Here is a 21,417-nt window from a genome sequence, read left to right on the forward strand (position 1 = left end):
ATATATATATATATATATATATATATATATATATATATATATATATATATATATATATATATATATATATATATATATATATATATATATATATATATATATATATATATATTTTGCTTTGTGTGCACGTTTTTCCAATGTCCGCATCTATGTGCATGTGTGTGCACATTTGGTCATTTTATGTAATAAAGGGAAGGCATGTGTGCATATGCATGCCTTTGTGTATTTGTACATTCTTTTCTAGAGATATTATGGGATCATTAAACTCCACAAGTTAGTCTCAGGAGATAGTGTGGGGTATAAATGCAGATGGGACAGCCGGCTTTAAATTCTCATCCAACAGGGCAAGCCACTAAGATGCAAAGCCCACTGGTGGGCATGCACCAAGAAGGCTGTTGTAGTGGGATTTGTTTAATCTCATAGGGGAGCAATTGGGAGAGGGGCTGGCATTGCTTTCTCGATGAGAGAAACTGCCAACTGTGCCAGGAAATGCTCCAGAGTACAGACGCTGGCATCAAATTGGGGTTGCCCTGATTATTGCATCCACATCAGTCCTTGTTAGAAAGGACATACAAACATGTTGAACTGCATGAAAGATTGTATTTGATGTTTTAAACAGGGAAAATTATAACGAATTGGAATTGTCAAGTTCACATGTGAATTATCGTGCAAGTGCATCGTATGGCCATTCGACACCACCCATCGAGGCCTCTCCTTGGGCCTACCTGATCACGGCACAGCTCCATGTTCGGTCGATCAGTGCGGGCCTCGAGACGGCTGTGGACCAACTTGAGTGGAGCTGATTTGGCAGCAATATCATTCTGGAGCTGTTTGATTTCCTCCTCGATGTCCTCCAGCTTTTCCTTTGTCTGCAAAATAAATGAATGACATTGGAATGTTATGTCATGTGTCACACTTGTTCCTCAATTAATGGCATATATTGATTCATATTGTATCGTATTGTATCACTTGTATCGCTCTTCAATAACCCAGGTATTTTGTAGAAAAGAAAAGAAAGGAGTTCAAAGCAGACATTGCCAGAGTACTGTCTCAAAGACCTACTCTTTGTAAAACATAGAACATATGCATCAGGAAATAATTAATATCCACAAGCAAGTGCTAGCAGATAGCAAAAGCAGCTTAACGTCACCTCTGGACGATGTGCTTCATGATGCAGCATCTCTTGCTTGACCTAACCTATATGGCAGTTATTTTTATTTATTTCTCTGATCCTGATTCTGAAGGGATTTCAACCTAGGGCCATAGCCGAGCTGAACTCGGCCAAGGAGAGAAGTACTGTTGAGATACCCTGCTCAGAGAACAAAGGGTTAACCCCAATTGCAGTCCACATGCAAGATCTCACCTAATAATGTACAAACATAAGGTTTACAAATTAAACAAGCAAAATGGATCAATGCATGTGTCTTATCCCCGCACTTTATCGAGCTGCCACTTCAATTCATTAACAGCAAGTTCAAAGGAGTGGATGTGCTGGCGGAGGGCAAAGTCTGTCACCCAGCGTTGGGTCGCCATCTCTCCATTTATCTGTGTGCAACAAGGGTGAGAATGCAGTCAGTTTGTTGGACCATATTAGTTCGGCATTCTTACAATGCGGAGGAGTTCAATTAATTAGGGAGCCATTTGCATATGACAAGTATCCCATGTACACAAAGGATTTGGGGAGGGAGGGTAGATTTACAAAAAGAATGAAATCAGAAGGATTGGGAGAAAACTGAGGGCAAGCAAGTTGGAGAGGGAAATAGAAGAGGAGAGAGAAGGAGCAGTTAAGTTGTCAAACAGAGCATAAGGATTATGTGGGGGATCATGGGTTGGGTGGGGGCGGGGAATGCCTTTGTGTGTACAGCTGTTCTGACATGAGTTTTTTACATTCCGATAAGAGGTGACTCATGCTTTCTGTTTCTACCTTGCAAAATCGACACTTGTCTGATTGGCTCAGTCCCACAATTTTCTTAAAGCCATTTGTGTCGTGTTCTTGGTCTTGGGCATTTATAATGTTTTTTTTCTCCATCTCAGTTGAGATGACCTCTTTTTTCTTATTCCAATGAGTCTTCTTTGTCTATGCCCAGTCTGTCCAACTCTGGGTTTTTTTTGTACATCACTGCTCTTTTATTGTTCTCATAGTTGTCGGTGTATATTTGTTGATATTTTGTTTTATATTTTTATTTTGTCTTTATTGGAATCATTGGGGCTGTACTTGTTGTAGTTTCACATTCATGTGCGACATCTTTCTTTCGCACCTGTCTTTGAAATTTATTTTCAAGGTGGATTAGGGATACTTTCTCTGTCTTTCTTTTTTCGTGTTTACATACAAATTGGATTCGCTAGTCTGTTGTACTTTTCACGTACTCAGCCAATCCAACACTTGTCAATCTGTGCACTTGGTTGAACTCCATTGGAATGCTGCCTCCTCCTCGTCTCGGCAGGTACATTCTCGGGATGCATCGATTTTTGAAGAACATTTTGTGGATAGTGAGGAGTTTCCTTGTTTTCATATGTAGTTTAATGATTTCTGATTGTGGCCAGTTTATTATTCCAGAGCTGTATTAGAATACTGGTACTGCGAGTTGGTTTATGGCTTTGATTTTGTTTCTTGGGGAGAGCTATGTATTGAGGATCAGCCTCGTTCTACACAGGTATTCTTTGGCTCTTGCTCCTGTATTGTTGTACTTAGGTTAATTTTTATGTTGCCCTTTTTTGTTGGTTTACCTTGTACGAATGTGCACTTGGCACAGTTATCTTGGCCAAATTCCATTTGAATGTCGTCGGCGTACCAATTCACGAATGCCAGTTGCTCTGCAAAATTATCCTCTTTCGGTGCGAAGAGTTTTTAATCATCCAAGTACAGTAGATGTATCAGTTTTCCTGTCTCTTTGGACATTCTTTTATTGTATGTTAGGGTGTATCTGTGTCCTTGCTCATTAATGAGGTTGCTCAGGGCCAGACAAAAGATCCCATGTCATGTCTTCACCCTGGTATTTCAACATTTCCTTCTGAGTGCTCTAATACCAATGTAGTATTTCAGAGTTCCATTGCTTTCTCAAGCAGTTTGGTTATTTGGGGGTTGATCTTGTGTACCCTATCAAAAGATGTTTTGTGGTCTATCCAGGCTGTGGACAATTTGTCTTCTAGTTTTACAGTTTTGGAGTATGGCATTGTTTAATAGTAGGTGGTCTATTGTTCTGTAGCACCCTTCCATACATCCCTTCTGTTCTGCCTCTTTGCCTCGGTGTTATTGTTTTGTTACCGCCTCCCATGTTACTGCTGCCAATTATATTGTTGTTACATTGTTGTTGTGCATGGAGGTTAAGTTTTCACCCCCGTTTGTCTGTTCACCTATCTATCTGTCTGTCTGTTTGTGAGTAGGATATCTCACAATGTTATGGAATGATTCGGATGAAATTTTTTGGATAGGTTGGGTGTGTGACAAGGACAAATTGATTCGATTTTGGTGAAGATCTAGATCCAGATACGAGAATTTTAAAAATTATTATTTGATTCTTCACCATTTCGAGATGGGGCCAAACACAATATGTAGCAAGATATATATATAGCGTAGGCTGCAAAGCCTCATGGATCCCTCCACAATTCATGCTCCAATGCCTGATCAAGTCTCTCCACTCCAGCTACACCACTTTCAAAGCTCTTATTCTCGGCTTTCAGGGCCTCACGTAATCTATCGGAGACACGAACAGCCATGGAACATCCTCTCAACAGCGTGCAGGCAGCAAATCCTCACACACCCCGTGATGACCTATGCCTCTGTCCTCCATCGACCCTTCGAGACTCGTTCAGATCACCTGTCCTCCCTGCAAAATACTTCCTTCCTCCTCTCCCTCCCCTTGCCAGGAAGATTGAGCCCTCACAATTGCCACCGGTGGCGTGACAGGCTTCATCGATGCCATCTTGTGTGTGTGTGTGTGTGTGTGTGTGTGTGTGTGTGTGTGTGTGTGTGTGTGTGTGTGTGTGTGTGTGTGTGTGTGTGTGTGTGTGTGTGTGTGTGTGCGTGCATGTGTGTGTGTGTATTGACAAGATAGTCAGAGTTAAGATCAAAGACAGGAGAGAGACAGAATACAAAAAAAGTTAAAACAAACATTAGGTCATCAGATGAGTGTTGAAAAGATTCACCCTGTTCAGTGTTGTGGTCACGGCTTGCCGGAGACCCATGGAAACCCGTATCTCAGCCTCAATGTGGTCCTTATTGTTTTGGTTGAACGTATCCCATTTATTCACGCTGAGCTCTCTGCAATAGCATTTGTTACTCAAAGTTCTTAATCCCATGAAATCTGAAAAAAATAACCAAGACATGCAATCCAAAAAAGATGCACATAATGCAATGCAAGGAGAAAAATCTCTTGTTCAATATTATTCCAATGGCCATTGCAGCCGTTGCTTCCTCTTTCTTCTCACTCGGCACTGCATCTACGTTCAACATGAAACTTTCTGAATGGCACAGGTTTGATGCAGGTGGGATAATGCTTACAGATTGTGGAATTAGGAACATGAAACTGCTTCAGTTTCTGCTCTCTCTCTTCATTCTGTCCCTTGATAACACGACCAGCTGAACTGCTTTCAAAACCCACATCCTCTCCCTCCTGAGCCCCTACGCTGGCTATGCAACTTCTGCTTGACTTCTCCACACTTTCATTTTCATTGTTCACTTCTCCAGATCAAACATGGTAGACTTCTCCAGACTTTCCTTTTCTGCATGCATGATGTGTCCAAATATGACCGTTTCCGTTTTTTTGCATCAGTGCTTCTAACGTACATGGTGGTCTAATTTCTTCAAGCACTGATTTGTTTGTTCTTCTTGGAGTCGATGGAATTTTTAACATTCGTCTCCAACACCACATTTCAAAACTGTCAATCATCTTCCTTTCTTTCTTCTTCACTGTCCATGACTCACATTCATAAATTACAACTGGAAATACCAGATCATTCACCAGCCTCCTCCTGGTTTGTTTTGTCACATCTTTATCTTTCCAGATCTTTGTCCATCGTGCCATTGCTGTTCCCACCAATGATAACCATCTATTAATTTATCCTTCACATTTTACACTAACTTCAGTCTTAGAACCCAGGAAGATGAAACTTTCCACGATTTCCACACGATGGTCTCTCCATCGACCCGTCCAGGATTGTGCCCAATAGTCCAGGAGACTGCTTTGGCAGCACCAACGCTCTGTGTAGAGTATGGTCCCAATGGATGGACGTCTCTCAATCTAAACACGTCGATGTTCTCAGTTGACAAGTTTTATCTTTTTGGGGTTTAAATAAAGACCAGATTTTCCACTTTCCTTCTTCATTGTCTGCAGCAGTTCCATCAAGTTATCTTTACTTTCTCACAACAGAGTAGTCTCATCAGCATACATGAGGTTGTTGATACATCTTCCTCCAGTCCTGACTCTAGTCTCTATCATCCAAGTTTGATTTCCTCTTGATGTACTCACTATACAGATTGAACAAGTAAGGGGAGAGGATGCTCCCCTGTGTAACCCCTTTTCCAATACCAAACCGTTCTGTCTCTCCATACTCTGTTCTAAGCCTGGTGTTGGCTTAAGATTTTGGTGAAGATGGCTTAAGATCACAATGGTCTTGAGTTTTAGCCCCTGTTTTTTCCGTTGAATTAACACCAAGTGGGCAGCTTGGTGTTGGCTCAGTGGTTAGGGTGGTGGCTTGGGATCCTAGGGTCCTGAGTTCAAGCCCCCTAGCTTGTCGTTGAAAGTCGGCATTTGGCTGCTTAATGGCCTCTTTTAATGTGGCTTTGGTTTTTATCTCTCTTTCTTTGTCTGCAATATATCCATTGCCTCTTCTGACAGCCATTAAGCCTTCTTCTTTCTGCTTGCTTTGGAATGTTATTTTTAACCTCTTCTTTTACAATGTCTTTATTCTCTTGCCATGGTTTGTCTGGCATTTTGTCAAGTAAGTCCAGCTCTGCAAAGTGTTTTTTTTTAACCTTTATTGCATACGAGGAAAGGTACCCGGTGTTGCTGGGCAACGCCGGGTCTCTAATCCCACCTCCTCCCTCCGGACTCCCACCCCACCTCCATCCTTTTCCTCCCTCCTCCCACAAAGGTACCCAATGGTGCCTGGAATTTAACGTACATCTATTGGATTACCACAATTAAAAACATATTGAGAGACAAACATTTTATTCATCAAGCTGCATAAAATTGAACAGAAATATCAATAAAATTGAACAGATTATTGTAATGTTTTGTGTCGAGAATTATTGAATGTTTTACAATCAAGGGCCAGAACATATAAATTGTTTGTCGTTTCAACTCTAGAGCAGCCCACATATAGATGACCATGTGAAAAACATGGACCGATAGATTTAAGCCAGCAACCTTCAGTGATTGGCCTGGTTTCCCTTGTTGATTGACATGGCCAAACTGAGTCTAACTGGAAAATGAAGTCTCCACAATTCAAATAGCAGATCATTTGGAATGATGGGGATTCTTCATATAAATACAGCTTCTCCTTTGGCATTTCCAGCGATTATTATGGTTGCTTCAATCATATGTGGCAACAACCGTTTCACACTTCGTCATGTTCCATTACAGGGCATGGGAGCATCAAAATTCCGATGCAACATGATAGGGGACCCAATTTTAAGGATGAAGTTGAGAGGTGGCATTCCAAGTGGTTCCAATGAGCTGAGAAATTCAGTAGGACAATGCACGGCTTGCTCTGTTTCTAGTATTACTCTATTAAAACAAAAACTCGCCTTATTGTGAGGTGGTGGCTGGAGGTTTACATGTTGGCATGTGGTGGCTTGGAGATGGTGGCACATGGGTTGCGCCGGCAAGCTTGTATATCTGGATCTACCCTAGTTTATGAAGCGACAACTGCCCCACGCATGCCCTTCTGACTTGTATCATTGAATGTGTGGCTGAGGTGACTTTAATCTAATGAATTTGTTTAATCTATACAATCTGTACAACTAATTTTCAAACTAGAGCCGATGGGAGGAATGCACTCTGCCAAATGGTGTTACAGTTACCCTTGTCAGAGGAGAGGGCATTGCATTGAGGTTCATTATCTTGCCAAAACGAAGTTTTTGCAAGATATGTTAGTCAGCTTGTATGTTTTTTTTTGTTTGTTTGTTTGTTTGTTTGTCTGTAATCACGTATAAAATATTCTGCAGAGCACAGCTATCATTGGAAATTTTTGTAACTTCGCCTATCAGAGGCCTATAGAGGTCCCTTTCAGTGCACAAAATTTTGAAGGTCAAGGTCAAAGGTCAAGGTCACTTTGTCGCAAATCAGGGGAGTCGACGAAACCCTTATTTTTTGAGTAATTTTGATCGGATCGTCTTCAAACTTCATGGGAATATAGTTCATGGTCTGGCGCTCAGCTGATTAATTTTTGGTGGCGATTGGCCTTGACCTTCATGGTTTGCGCCTGAGGTCAAACATATTTGACCCCAAGGTCAAATTTTCAAGTTTTAGGAACCATATCGTGTAGTACCTCAAATTGAACACCTCGATGAGTGCTTTCTAGATATGTCAAGCTTGAGACATTATGACGTCATTTGGTGACGTTATGAGGCAAACGCATATTTTTCATGGTTACTCTGTGGAACGATTCTCATCTCGAATCTCTCGTAGGCAGATATTCCTCAAGGAGTCGCTCCTGGTGGATAGCAGCTCTGTTCACCTCAGTGTGACCTTAAAGAAGTCACATGTGGTCATCTTTTGGCAAGATACGGGTCACCCTGCGGGTGACATTGGTTTATTTGTTTGTTTGTCTGCACAGAATGTGTTTTTCTTTGCAATGCTTGTCGGATTGACACAAAATTTTCACCAATGGAGCGACTACTCATGCAGAATGTTTTAATGATAATTATGATGTCATAGGTCATGTGATGTGGCAACGATGTTGGAAAAAATTGGGGAAAATGGCCCCCTGTAGCTCCAAAACCGCACCATGGAAAAATTGAAACTTGGCAAATAGCAAGTACTCCTTATGGCGAATAAGTGTGATTTTTTTTTCATGATGTAGTGGTACCTTCGTTGTGATGTCATAATTGCATACGTAGAATGCTACATCTGATCAGTATGAAAAATTTTGAGGGTCGTCTAAGGATAAATTGGTTGACAGGAAAAAATTGATGACATCATCCGTCATGTGGTTTGGCAGCCACACTTTTAAAAAAACACTAAAAACAAAAATATTTTCCATAATGGCTGAACAGATCGAGGAGAAACTTTGCAGGTATGACTGCCTATCCATGAGGAGTAAAACATTCCCACCCTATAACGTCAGAGGTCACATGGTTTGACAGCCGAATTGGATTCCCCCCAAAACCTTTCAAAATATTTTTTCTCCAGAACGGCTGGACAGAGAGAAGAAACGTCACCCATATGGTTTCCAAGCATTGCGGATACCATGGGTGTTCATGAATAATTGATCGGTCACATGGTCTGGCAGCCATATTGGACTGAACAAAAGTCTTTTAAAAAAATTATTTCTCTTGAAGCACTTCATCCATCGACATGAAACTTCACAATTATGATCTAGTTGTGATGGGGAATATATATTTTAAATTTCAACCTGACCGGATGCATGGTCTGGCAGCCAGGATAATATAATTTTTACCTCCGCCACCAAAGGTGAAGGAGGTTATGTTTTCACCCCTTTCTGTCTGTTTGTCTGTTTGTTTGTCTGTTTGTGTACAGGATATCTCAAAAGGTTGTGGAGGGATACGGATGAAACTTTGTGGACTGGTTGGGTGTGTGACAATGGTGAATTGTTTCGATTTCGGTGAAGATCCGAATCCGGATCTAGATACGAGAATTATTTAATTTGTGAAGAGATACTTCACCATTGAGAGATATGGCCAAAAATGATAGAGTCCTGAAGAGCATGATATTTCAAAAATGCATTGGGCCTGATATGTTCTCATGGATCAGGCATTATGTGGCGGAGGTATGCGCTCTACCGAGTACTCTTCTACTATATATATATATATATATATATATATATATATATATATATATATATATATATATATATATATATATATATATATATATATTAGGGTGTGTCTAAATTTTGAAGTTTTGAAATTAATACTGGCCAGGTTGCCATTGTGTGCCACTTGAGAAAAAAATGATATATGCCATTTTATACGAAAATCAGAGTATATTTCGAACTTGCTCAAAGCCCAGAAAGATTTACTACAAATAGCAAAATGCGCGATATTGTAGCTTATTTTAATTCAATGCTAAAACATCCAAACAATGATATAAAACACACAAAGGGAACAGTCACTGTACAAAATGATATAAAAACAAATAAAAAACAATCACTGATTAAAGTTATCAATTCCCTTCACTTCAGTGGCTTTCACTGATTTCAGGAATTTGTTTCTGTGGTACTCGACCATTTGTAGTACAAATTGTTTTTCTTCCTCATTGCGGACCAGGGCTTCATTGAAGGACTGTATAAGAGCGACTCCTCTCTCTGCCAAATCATTTGTCACTCGTAGGGCAGAAATGATATTTGTTGCCTCATTGTATGATTTGTTTGCCTCCCATTGTTGTGGGTCTTCTTCAAGAAAGGTTTCATCAAGTCCCAGGATCTGGAGCAGCTTGATTGTGGAAGTGGTAACGAAGTCGGGTAGTGCCATAGTAGATGGATCTTTTATGGGAGGAAGCCGTTTTGGGGGTTCATCAGATCCCTGGTTATTGTGCATGTTGTGGACCATGCAGCGCTTTTCATCGACAGTGACGGAGTCACAGAAAAGGCTGAGGCCAATCAAGGTCTCCGACCAATACCACAGGTGTCTGGAAAATGCAGTCAAAGCAGCATTTGAGACTTCCTTGTCTGGGTAGCCATGCAGTGCCTTCAAGAATTGAAGATCATTCCTTGGGGCTTCACCGGCTGATGGACAGGTGAACCAGTATTTAACATAGGTAGTGGTCACAAAAAGTGACACTCGAAGCAAGTGCTTCCACACCATGCGAGAGTGGGATTGTACAGATGCCCTCGTTGTGCTCCGGTGCTGTTGGATGTGGAACTGATCACTGAAAAGCTACATCTTGATGGCATAAATGGCACGTGCCATCCAACGCACACAGTGAACTGCCCCTGGGTACCTGAACCTAATTCCCTTTGGTGGAGTAGCTCCTAGGAAGATGACTGTTAACTGCAAGAGCTCTTCATAGTCATCTCTGGGGTGCTTAGTATTCAGTTGCTGCATGGCAAAGGTGATGATACTTTCTCAAATATCATCTACATGCTCTGATGCATCAACATCATCCAAAGCTGTACGATACTTTGATTGATCAATGTTTGGCCAGAAATCACGGAAATGACTGAAAATTTTGATTTTTGGAGACCTAAAAACATCATACAGTGAAAAAACCTTTTCCAAAACAATTTCAGACACGTGATGTCGACAGGCAAGTTCAGAAGATCCTTTCCTAACTCTGTTTCGAGTTTTATGCAAATGCCGTCCTTTATACCTGTATTACTTGCTGTTGTGTCGAAACATAAGGCCACAATTCTGTTCTCCAGTAACCAGCTCCTTATCTCAGCCATACAGGCCTCTGCCATAATGGCAGCAGTGCCGGAATATAGCTTGGGGATGGCAACAAGCTTGGTTACCTCCTTGCCAGACACCATAATAGGAAGTCGATCCACAGACAGTTGTTCAGTTCCTGTGTAATTGGGCATTATCTTGCCATCCCAGTGCAATGTTAGTGGAACGACTGGATGAAAAGATTCACGAATCTCGGCTGCTGGAGCTACGTTGAACTTTTCTTGCTCGTTGGACTGAAGAAGGACTGATCATCAGTTCACTAACTGGTGCTGTAAACTGATCGGACGTAGCCATGGCAGAAAAAAATATAAGTAGCATTCTTACTGCTGGTTTTGGCGCGATCTAGCGTTGCTGCAACTTCACGTGTAACTACAGAGATTTTTCCCCTTTCCCACCGCCGTGATCCAGAAGATGTTGAAGGTTTCTTTGGTTCTTCTTCTGAGCTATCTGCAGATAATGCTGTTTCCTCAGATGATGAATCAAGCACTACAACATCTGTCACTGCTGCTGAGCTTGCATGATGTTGTTCCTCACGCACTGCAACTGCTGCTGATCTCGCCAGTGCTCTCTCTTCTTGCTTTGCGAGTTTCACGTGAATTTCTGCAATCGAACCATGTCGTCCTTTTTCACGCTGAGCCTTCAAAAACTGCCGATCCTCTTCTATCTTGATCATCGTCATGGCCTGTTCATGTGCAATATCAAAGACATTGTCCAAAGAATCCCTGAAAGCATCACGCTTTCCCTCTTCTGTCGCTGACTTCCTTGTGATATTTTTTTTCAGGCCCTGCCATTCCTTTACTTGTGAAGACGTCGTAGCTGATCCCAGAGATGATTCTTAGCCCTCGTTGGTATCCGTGCTTGTTTCCAAATTTGTAGGATCATTGTGACCGTTTCCTTCACGCTGTCATTTAGACTATGTTCTTTCTGTATATGAAAATCAAACAGCACCTTGAGCACCTCTCCTCGTGAAGGAAAGTTTTTAGCACAACTGAAGTGATTTTCTGTGCCACCAATCAACCAAATCTCAGTCTTTTTCCTAGTTAACTTCGCCATTTCACCTGCAAACAAGCCAAACATTGAATGGAATAAGCATCACAAAGATTACATCAACAGGCAGTCGGGATAAATAATACAAAGCTGTATGCTGCAGCCAATGCCCTGCGATATAAAATTGTGTTACAATTTATTGTGAGCTGTCGGTCGATTTCAAATGTGTGGTGCTGCTCTGCACTGTCAGGCTTCGCAGGCTAGATGTGCTGTGCATTGTGCAGGGCTGTCTTTGGAGAGGGTAACTCAAAAACAAAACTTAAAATTAATAATATTTATGTTTTATCTATTTTGCTTTGGTGTGTCACCAAAAAAATACTATGGGTGGCCACTGGCCACAATGCCAGTAAACACAGCAGTGACCGGCTTTGAGCGCAACTGTGTATACCTTTGGTCTCGTTGAGCAAGTAGTAAATGTTGTGCTATCAAGTTTTAATTCTGGATATGGTGTTTTTGTATAAAGTGGCACACAAATTTTACCTGGCCGATATAAAATATCAAACGTTAATTTTTCATGTAGTCATTAGACACACCCGTATATATATATATATATATATATATATATATATATATATATATATATATATATATATATATATATATATATATATATATATATATATATATATATATGTTTTCAAGGTCATATCTGGTCGGAGTTGTTGATTTTTTTTTCACCTCTGTCATGTTTTCCTTGTAGCTTAGTAACAAGGAGTTCATGACCTGTGACACAATCTGCACCTGGCAGTGTTGGTAAATTGCACAGATCTTTTCTATCTTTTGTTGATTAGAATGTAGTCAATCTGATTTCTATGTTGTCCATCAGGTGAAGTCTACATGTACAGTCTATGCTTCGCTTGTTTGAGCCATGTGTTTCAGCTCATTCGCCACATATAACTTCAGCATTCGCTTCCCTGGCTCATTTGGAAACAAAGTCCGTGCTTTCCTGCAATCTCTGGTTCTCCTTCCTCTCCAATTTTTACATTCCAGTCTCCCATAATAATTAAAATATCTCCTTGAGGAACCTGTTCTAAAAGTTCCGAAAACCCCTCCACATTCTCTTCATCTGCTGCAGAAATTGAAGCATATATCTGAGTGATGGTGATGTTCACTGGATGTCCTGTCAACCTCACTGATATTAACCTTTCATTGACAGGGTTGTATCTAAATACTGATCCTGTCGTCTTATTGCAAATCACTGCCACCCCATTTCTTTTATTGGACTAGAAACACCCGTTCCCTTTGGGAGCATCGCCAAGCCCCCGCCCACAGGGAGAGGGATGATTTTCTTTGTGCCCATGAACTGACCCTGGGTACCCCCAACACGTATGCAAAATGTGGTGATCAGGCCAGCCCTGGTTTTTTTTTCTATGATTTTCAGATGCACATACATGCCTACATACACGCATACTGTACATACACACATACAGAGAACTGCCTTATTTAATATAGTACAATTCCTCACCAGCAAAGCACACTTCGTAATCATCAGATTGAAACAGCCCAAACCAATCCAATCTAAATTCACTTATCCCTAAAATTTCAGTTCTTGTCCACTCAATCTTTCTCTTTCTTACATCTAACTTTCCCTGATTATGCCTGGTGTTGTTTTGGTTTGGGTGGTGGGCTTGGGATCCCAGGGTCCTGAGTTCAAATCCTGCTCAGCCATTGAATTAATACCAGGTGGGGTTGACTCAGGCAGTCATCCTTCGGAGGTCGGCAAAATGAGTACCATCTCGCTGGGATGATTGAGCCATTCGAGTATCCTGCGTTGGATTGGTGACCCGTTCAGGATTGTGCCCAACCGCCCAGGAGACTGCTTCGGCAGCACCGCTCTGCACAGAGTATGGTCCCAATGGATTTGTATTTGGATTTTTCCCGATTAATTGACTTTATATTCCATGTCCAAATTTTGTGAACATCTGAGAAGCTGAGAGTTCAACTTTCAGTTCTGACGACCTCAGCAACTGGATTTCCTTCTGGGGTTGATCCAGTCCAACCATAACAGCCAGTCCTACTCATCATAACACTTCACTCTTCCCCAGTAGCCATTTTGGTGCTTTCAAACCTGTGGGACTCATAATTTGGTACCATAGCTTTACCTCTTAGATTTATGATCATGATTGTTTTTTGGCATGTAGGGAAGTAGTTTGCCATTGACTGACTTGTTACATCACTCAATTACCCAATAGTCTTAAACTTGTCTTTGATGCTGGAGAAAACAATTGCCCTCAGTAATAAAGAAAAAGGCCTGATAATCAATTATTCTGCACACAAAGTCCTCCACAGTGTATGCAGCTTACTTATCAGAAATTCTTGCAGGGTTGGGCTTGAAGGAGATGCATGGCGAGTTGTTTGTGAGCGCCAGGCACTTCTCATCGATCTGCAGGGCCTCACTCTTATCATGCAGGTCTCTCCTGATTTTCTTTTGTAACTCTTCAAGGACGCTGAGGGAGAAACATCCGTGAGATGTCTGAGGTCTTCAGGTCTTCTGGAAGATTTAACGACATTCTTACATACAAATTGCCACATTCTCAGAAGTTGGTCACCCAAGCCATCAGAATGTGGGGTTAAAAGAAAGACAAAGGAAAGAGAGGGTTTAAGTAAAGCTAGTTTAACAAAGGATCGTTGAAATGGTCATGAATACAAAATTAAAACTCAGCGTTGTGTGCAGTTTGTAGCTCGTTCATCTCCCTTTCAATCACAGCAATTGCAAAACATACTAATGCTGAAATTATCGCCCACTTTACTACCGGCCCACCATGAACCATCTTAACTCTTAACCCTCATGACCATATTTTTTATTTATTTGACTTGCTTTGCTGTTAATAGTATTTGATTTATATCATGATGCTCATTAACTATTTATTAACCATGTTCAAGGTAAATAACCATGCTATCATCAAGGTAAATAGCCATGCTATAATCAAATATAACAAAAGGTAAACTAGAAAGAGCAATCAGAGACTGTAGGTCCTCACTAGGACTTGTTTTGGTGTGGTGTTTGTGTGTGGTTCTATAGCACCTACTGTATAGACGTGTTCCCATTGCAATAGTAGATACTTTATAGATGTGCAAACATTCTAATTGTAATACTTTTTAGTTGTACTCGGTCGAAATAAGATAACGTGCAATTCTGGCTACCACCAGGTGGCGTTTGTGGCCGACGTTAGCACATCATGTGGACAAACAAAAAAAACACTAGAGAGTTCATAGATCACCTTAACCCCACAGAGTGTTGAGAAAAAGGACATGGGAAGGGTCTTTTCAATTCTTGCTTTGTGTTTCCGAACACGAACTATATTAGCTTTGTTCATGAACTTTGAATGATAAGCGCGATGGCAACCATACGAAGCCAATGGGTCAAATGGAACAGTCCAGAGCTGAACCTTCCGCCAACTCTTCTCCGAGAAACTGATGATTTTTCAACGATCTTTGAGAAAAGGTGCACTTAAAGAAACACATCTTTTGGCCGAAGTTATAGTCCAGTATAATTGGGACTTTTGGTTAATAAAAAACAGTGGAGAGATGAAAATTGATGGCGACCCTCGTGAGTATCTCCTAAACATCATACTAAAAGTCCCCGGAAATCCCATGCGAGCAATTGCGGCTCAAGAGCCAAATCCAAGATGGCCACCATTCCAACTAAATGTGACATAGCTTTGCTTTGAGATATAATACAAAGGTGATCTTGGTATCAAAATATAGGTTTTTGGAGACAAGGAATTTATTTAATGATGTGTGGCAAATGGCAGGTGTGATTGCTTAAACAGACTTTATATATATATATATATATATATATATATATATATATATATATATATATATATATAAAAATATATATATGTATATATATATATATATATGTATATGTATGTATATATATATATATATATATATGTATATATGTATATATGTATATATGTATATATGTATATATATGTATATGTATGTATGTATATATATATATATATATATATATATATATATATATATATATATATTTACCCCTTTTTCCTTTTGATTTTTTTCAATAACATTATGACATCATCATTTCAGGAATCCAAACCTTTCTCTGAACTCTTATGAGGTTCACAACACAACAATATCTTTTAAGTGACATGAAAGTAGTTAAATTGATAACTATCAATAATGGCTGGTTGTAAGCCAAGGATCAGATGCTTGACTGAATATTCAATCAAACCATGAACATTCACACATTTTCACAGGTTGTCACGCCAGTAAACAGGTCGTGCATGTTCACCTACCATGTTCCAGGCAGAAGGTAAAAATAAAAATAATGTTACAATATGCAGAGGCTCCAACATGACAGGTTTTACCAGTTGAGATTTGATGCCCCTCTGCTGCAAGCCAAGACTTTCTACATGGTTGCATGACCTGCAGTTGCATGACCTGCATTTTCTGAAAATCTTAAAATAGTCACTTCACAGGTGCACAGCTCACAGGATAGTATTTTCAGCTCGAGAGGTGGAAGCCATAATTGGTTTTTTCGACCGCGGACTTAATGAGAACCCTGAAGTATGGCCGAGCTTGCCTTATTTCCCCCTCAGGAACTCTCTCACCGCCTTCTCGGGCAGCCTTGGGGTCGTGACGTGAGCAGAGGAATAGCAGAAAGGAAAACTACTTTACTTTGAACGTGATGATGCACTTTCTTCTGCAATTTTGAATTGCTGTTTCTGAAATTCAAACGTGGATATCCAGCAGCGTTCTCAAACTCAGCACTGATCCTTGACCCCTTAGCTGTCCTCGACTGGCTGGCACAATGACCTGGAGGTATGCGCACTCACCTCTGAGCTTTCTTGCCTGCGGTCGAATCTTAAACCAGCTATAAACTGTCATCCTGGTGTTTCGCAGGCAGAGTGATTCATTAATGTGTTATGAATCCGTCTGCTAGCATTAGTTGGTGGCCGTCAAAGATCCCACGGTGTCCTTCGGAAAGAGTAGGCAAGTTGTCGCCACCACCATGAACAAATTATAAACTCATGCTCCAACCTTCAGAAGGCATTGCATCAGTGGCACACCCACACCCCCAGCATTGATGCAAGCCAGCAACCATGTCCTACACACAAAACGAATGAGCTATTCTTGAAAGCTTCAACAATTGTCGGTCATCAGCTAATCCCCAAATTGCTGGTTTTAAATCTCGGTGTGATTATGGACTCAAACTTTCCTATGTTATGTGTATTTTGACATCACGTAATCTATTTCATTCCATCTTTACAATTTCACTTATGCTTAAAACAAAGGACATCTGCTTGTGGTTAAATCCGAGGACGTCTCAAAACTCCTGGTTCACGCTCTCATAGTACCACGCAAATCATTGTTAGCGGGCTTACTGGCCTTTTCTCTCAAGCCTTTTACAATTTAGCCAGGATATGGTAGCGAGACTTGCAATTGAAGCTCGTAAATTTGATCGCATCTCAAAAATCCTCAAAATACTTCACTGGCTACCTGTACTTTGAAAATATGGCTGATGACCTTTAAAACCAAAAACAAATTGCCACCTGCCTACATTTCTGACCTAATCACTTTCTGCCATTCACCCTTATGGGTGAAGCTCCCAAAATCCACACAATGCTCACCTCCACACATTCATTCCCTTTTTTCTGCCTGTGGGTTGTGGAACCAACTTCCTCAGTCTGTTCAATCTACCCTTTCCCCTCCATGGCTTAAGGGCAGCTGTTCACCACCATCTGAGGAGGTCACCCCCCCCCCCCGACCCCAATACACAACCATGATCTTTTATACCCCCATTAACCAATTTCTCATTCCATGTTTCCAGTTTTTCCATTCCACCTCTGTGATTGAGAGTTTATAGCTGTATCCATGTTGTCCATCCCCTGTGTCCTCCCCTTGCCCTCATTCTTCCCCACATCCCTTATTTCTCCAAGTCTCCCTCTATTTTTACCTTCAACACTCATGTTGACGTGTCTCCCGCACCCCACACCATCCCACAACCTCCTCCTCTTTCTACTGTTTCTTTTGTTGTGTTACGTCCTCATACGTTCTGTGTTCTACATCCTCCACAAACCTCAACACTATACCAAAATATTTAGACCCTTACATTAAAACTATGGTTTAACATGACAGGGATCTCCTGGTAGTCCCTCAAATTTGGTGGAAGATTTTTGATGATCAAATATTCTTAAGTAAATTTCTTAGTAAATAAAAAAATCTTAGTAAATTTCTTCAAATATCTTCTCCAGAACCACCAGTCAGAATGCCACCAAATATAGTTTACAACATTAGGCCATGGCCCAGGTAAGCTACAGGTCCAGTGGTCCTATTTTTAGAAGTTTCAAGCAATGTAAATGCGAGAAAAATGTACACAAGGGTGGGCCATACCACAGCTGACGAGATATATTCAGGAGATGATCCTTCAGTGATTTACGAGATTCCTCAATGATCTTAACTTCAATCTCCAGCTGAATTTCCACCTCATCACGCACAAGTTCTGGTCCGTGACGTTGGTCTCGCAGGCGCTTGCAATTTGATAACACATTGGCAGGCACGTCCTTGGCATCCAGGGCAGCCTGCACTACGTTCTTGCTCTGCAGGCATGGGAGTTTGAAGGACACCAATGAAACAAAAAAGGATACATTGTAAAACAGGATATTGCAAGGCTTTACAGCATGAGCTTATGACGTATTAGAGCCTAAACTATCAACCCTAGTTGATAGTTTTGGCTCACTCCAACTGGATCCCATCCTTTAGATGACCTTCATCCACAACTTGATGGAGTACTACTGGCATACCCTCTGGTATACCAGTAGCTTGATAAGCTAGTACATCAGTAGCTTGATTGAGTACCTTCTGGGATGGTACCTCATCTCTTGCTCAATTTGATGCTGTGGAAACCAAGGCCTTGAAAATCATTGGAATATCCTGCAATTACGTGAGTCTATAGGTTTATCACTTTCACGTCACAAATAGGTCGGTGGTCTCTCTACCTTCTACCACCTCCTTTCTGGTGGTGCACCTTCTGCTCTTTCTGTGCTTCTTCCGCAACCCCCTCACCCCTTCTGGTGAAACTCCCAAAATTCTGAATCACAGCTCACCTCTACTCATTCGCTCTTCTTTTTTTCCCACCTATGGAACCAACTTCCACATCCTCTTCGATCTCATTCTTCCCTCCAGGTCTTCAAGAGACAGCTGCTCACCACCATCTCAGATCACCCTCTCCCCTTCCAAAACCACGATATTCCATATCCCTGTTAACCCACACCAAGCCCACCTCTTTCTAAATTTCCAGTTTTTCCTTCTTGAGAGTTTGCTTCTGTATCCATCTTGTCCACCTGGTACATCCTCCCTTACACCTTCTTCTTCCCCACATCTCTTATTTGTTCAAGTGTTCTCTATTTTGTCCCTCATCCCTGCTGTTGGTCTGCCCCCCCCCCCTCATTCTATTGTTCTTTTTGTTCTGTTACGTCCTGATCCATTCTATGTTTTAACTCCTCACGAGCTTTGACTTTGTACACAAAAACCCCAAAACAGCTGCCAGCATTAGTTTATGGACGTTAAAGATACCATGGTGTTCCTCACAGAAAGTAGGTGAGCTATCGCCAGCACAATGAAGTACAAAGCAACAAACAAAGCTCACACCTGGCGAAATGCCTCCGATTCAGATTCCACGAGGACGAGACAACTATGGAGGGTTTCTCTCCATCGCTCTTGCAGCACCATGCGTCCATGTAGCTGGATCTCAGTCTCGTGCTGTTCCCACCTCGTCTGGAGGACATGTCCAGGCAATTATATTCAAATGTTACATTCCTTTTTACAAATTGTACATACATTCGCTTCGTACAAATTGGAGTTTCATTCATTATACATTGTGAATAAATAGGACCTACTTAAAGTGCAAAACCAGAATTGTTCATTAAGACCTCATGTGATGGGTGTGGAACCAGTATGCCATGTGTCATCGATTGATTATGTATGCAAAATATGGTGGAAATTCTGGCTCCCCTCCTCTGCCTCTCATCCCACCTGCAACGTTCATTTCCCTTTACTGATTACCTCCCCTTTGCCCTCTCTCCTCGTTCTATCTTTCCATATTCCTCCCACACTAACTTTGAGGAGAAGTGGGACATTAGACGCAATTCCACCATACTTCGACCAATGAGGTGCAAGCTGATATTTGAAACTCGTCTTTCACACCTCCACGCCATTCCTCACACAGGTGTTAGAATTTGGTCACTGCTCCAGGACTATTAAAATAGAAAAACCTGACAAAAAGTTCCAACTTCTTCCATTCTCCCTCACCCTACTCCTACAGTGCCTTCAGAAAGTATTCACACCCCTCGACTTTTATAACATTTTGCTGTGTTACAGCCTGAATTGAAAATGGAATAAATTTTTAAAATGTTGTCACCGATCTACTCGAAATACCCCAAAATAACAAAGTAAAAACATGTTTTTAGAAATTTTTACAAATTAATTAAAAATGAAGAGCTGAAATATCTTGAGTCAATATGTATTCAACTCCTTTGCTATGACACTCCAAATTGAGCTCAGGTGCATCCAATTTCCTTTGATCATCCTTGAGATTTCACTACAACTTGATTGGAGTCCACCTGTGGCCAATTCAATTGATAGGACATGATTTAGAAAGAAACACACCTTTCTATATGAGGTCCCACCATTGACAGTGCAAGTCAGAGCAGAAACTCCACCATGAAGTCCAAGGAACTGTCCGGAGAACTCTGAGATAGAATTGTGAAGAGGTATAGATCTGGGGAAGGAAACAAAGCAATTTCTACAATGATGAAAGTACCCAAGAGCAAAGTAAGCTCCATCATTAGGAAATGGAAACAATATGGAACTATTCAGACTCTTCCTAGAGCTGCCTGTCTGACCAAACTGGGCAAGAAGGACCTTGATCAAGGAGCTGACCAAGAACCCAATGACCACTCTGACAGAACTACAGAATTCCTTGGCTGATGGGAGAATCTACCAGAAAGACACCAATCTCTGCAGCACTTCACAAATCTAGGCTTTATTGGACAATGGCCAGATGGAAGCCACTCCCGAGAAAAGACACATGACAGCATGCCTGGAGCTTGCAAAAAGATACGTGAAAGATGCTGAGAGCACGAGATAAAAGATTCTGTGGTCTGATGAGATGAAAATTGAACTCTTTGGCCTTGTGGAAACCAAGCTCAACTCATCACCCATCTAACACCATCCCTACCATGAAGCATGGTGGTGGCAGCATCATGCTACGTGGATGCTTTTCAGTGGCAAGGACTCTGAGACTTGTAAGGATAGAGGGAACAATGAATGGAGTCAAATATAGGCAAATCCTTGAGGAGAACCTGCTTCAGAGTGCAAAAGATCTTAGATTGTGGTGAAGATTTATGTTCCAACAGGACAATGACCCCAAGAATATACAGCCAAAACAACACTGGAATGGCTTTGGAACAAGAATGTGAAAATCCTTGAGTGGCCCAGCCAAAGCCCAGACTTGAATCCCATTGAGAATCTGTGGAAAGATGTGAAGATTGCTGTTCAATGACACTCCCCATACAACTTGACAGAGCTTGAGCAAATCTGCAAGAAGAATGGGAGAAAATCCCCAAATCTAGACGTGTAAACTGAATACAGACATACCCAAGAAGACTCAAAGCTGTAATTGCTGCCAAAGGAACTTCTACGAAGTGTTGACTCAGGAGGCTGAATACTTTTTGATGCAAGACATTTCGGATTTTGATTTTTAATGAATTTGTAAAAATTTCTAAAAACACATTTTCATTTTGTCATTATGGGATATTTTGTGTAGA

General features: G+C 41.1%; 1 protein-coding gene across 2 annotated transcripts in view; it reads right to left on the bottom strand.

The window, feature by feature from the left end:
• The window catches only part of TEKT2 (tektin 2), a 52,056-nt gene that overhangs the window by 12,448 nt on the left and 18,191 nt on the right, over positions 1-21,417 (bottom strand). Inside the window, exons 2-8 of one of the 2 annotated variants that reach the window (XM_085847042.1) lie at positions 20,258-20,369; positions 19,241-19,366; positions 17,984-18,189; positions 13,921-14,064; positions 4,147-4,261; positions 1,438-1,545; positions 726-869 (exon numbers count right to left, since the gene is read on the bottom strand). In XM_085847042.1, coding sequence (XP_085703168.1) covers positions 726-869; positions 1,438-1,545; positions 4,147-4,261; positions 13,921-14,064; positions 17,984-18,189; positions 19,241-19,366; positions 20,258-20,369 — 955 coding nt within the window. The remainder of the gene's footprint in view (positions 1-725; positions 870-1,437; positions 1,546-4,146; positions 4,262-13,920; positions 14,065-17,983; positions 18,190-19,240; positions 19,367-20,257; positions 20,370-21,417) is intronic. The other variant, XM_085847043.1, reaches the window with a different exon arrangement.

Source organism: Eptatretus burgeri, chromosome 11 (genome assembly GCF_056783735.1).
Source record: "Eptatretus burgeri isolate ZD-2024b chromosome 11, Ebu_testis_v1, whole genome shotgun sequence".
Taxonomy (NCBI): Eukaryota; Metazoa; Chordata; class Myxini; order Myxiniformes; family Myxinidae; genus Eptatretus; species Eptatretus burgeri.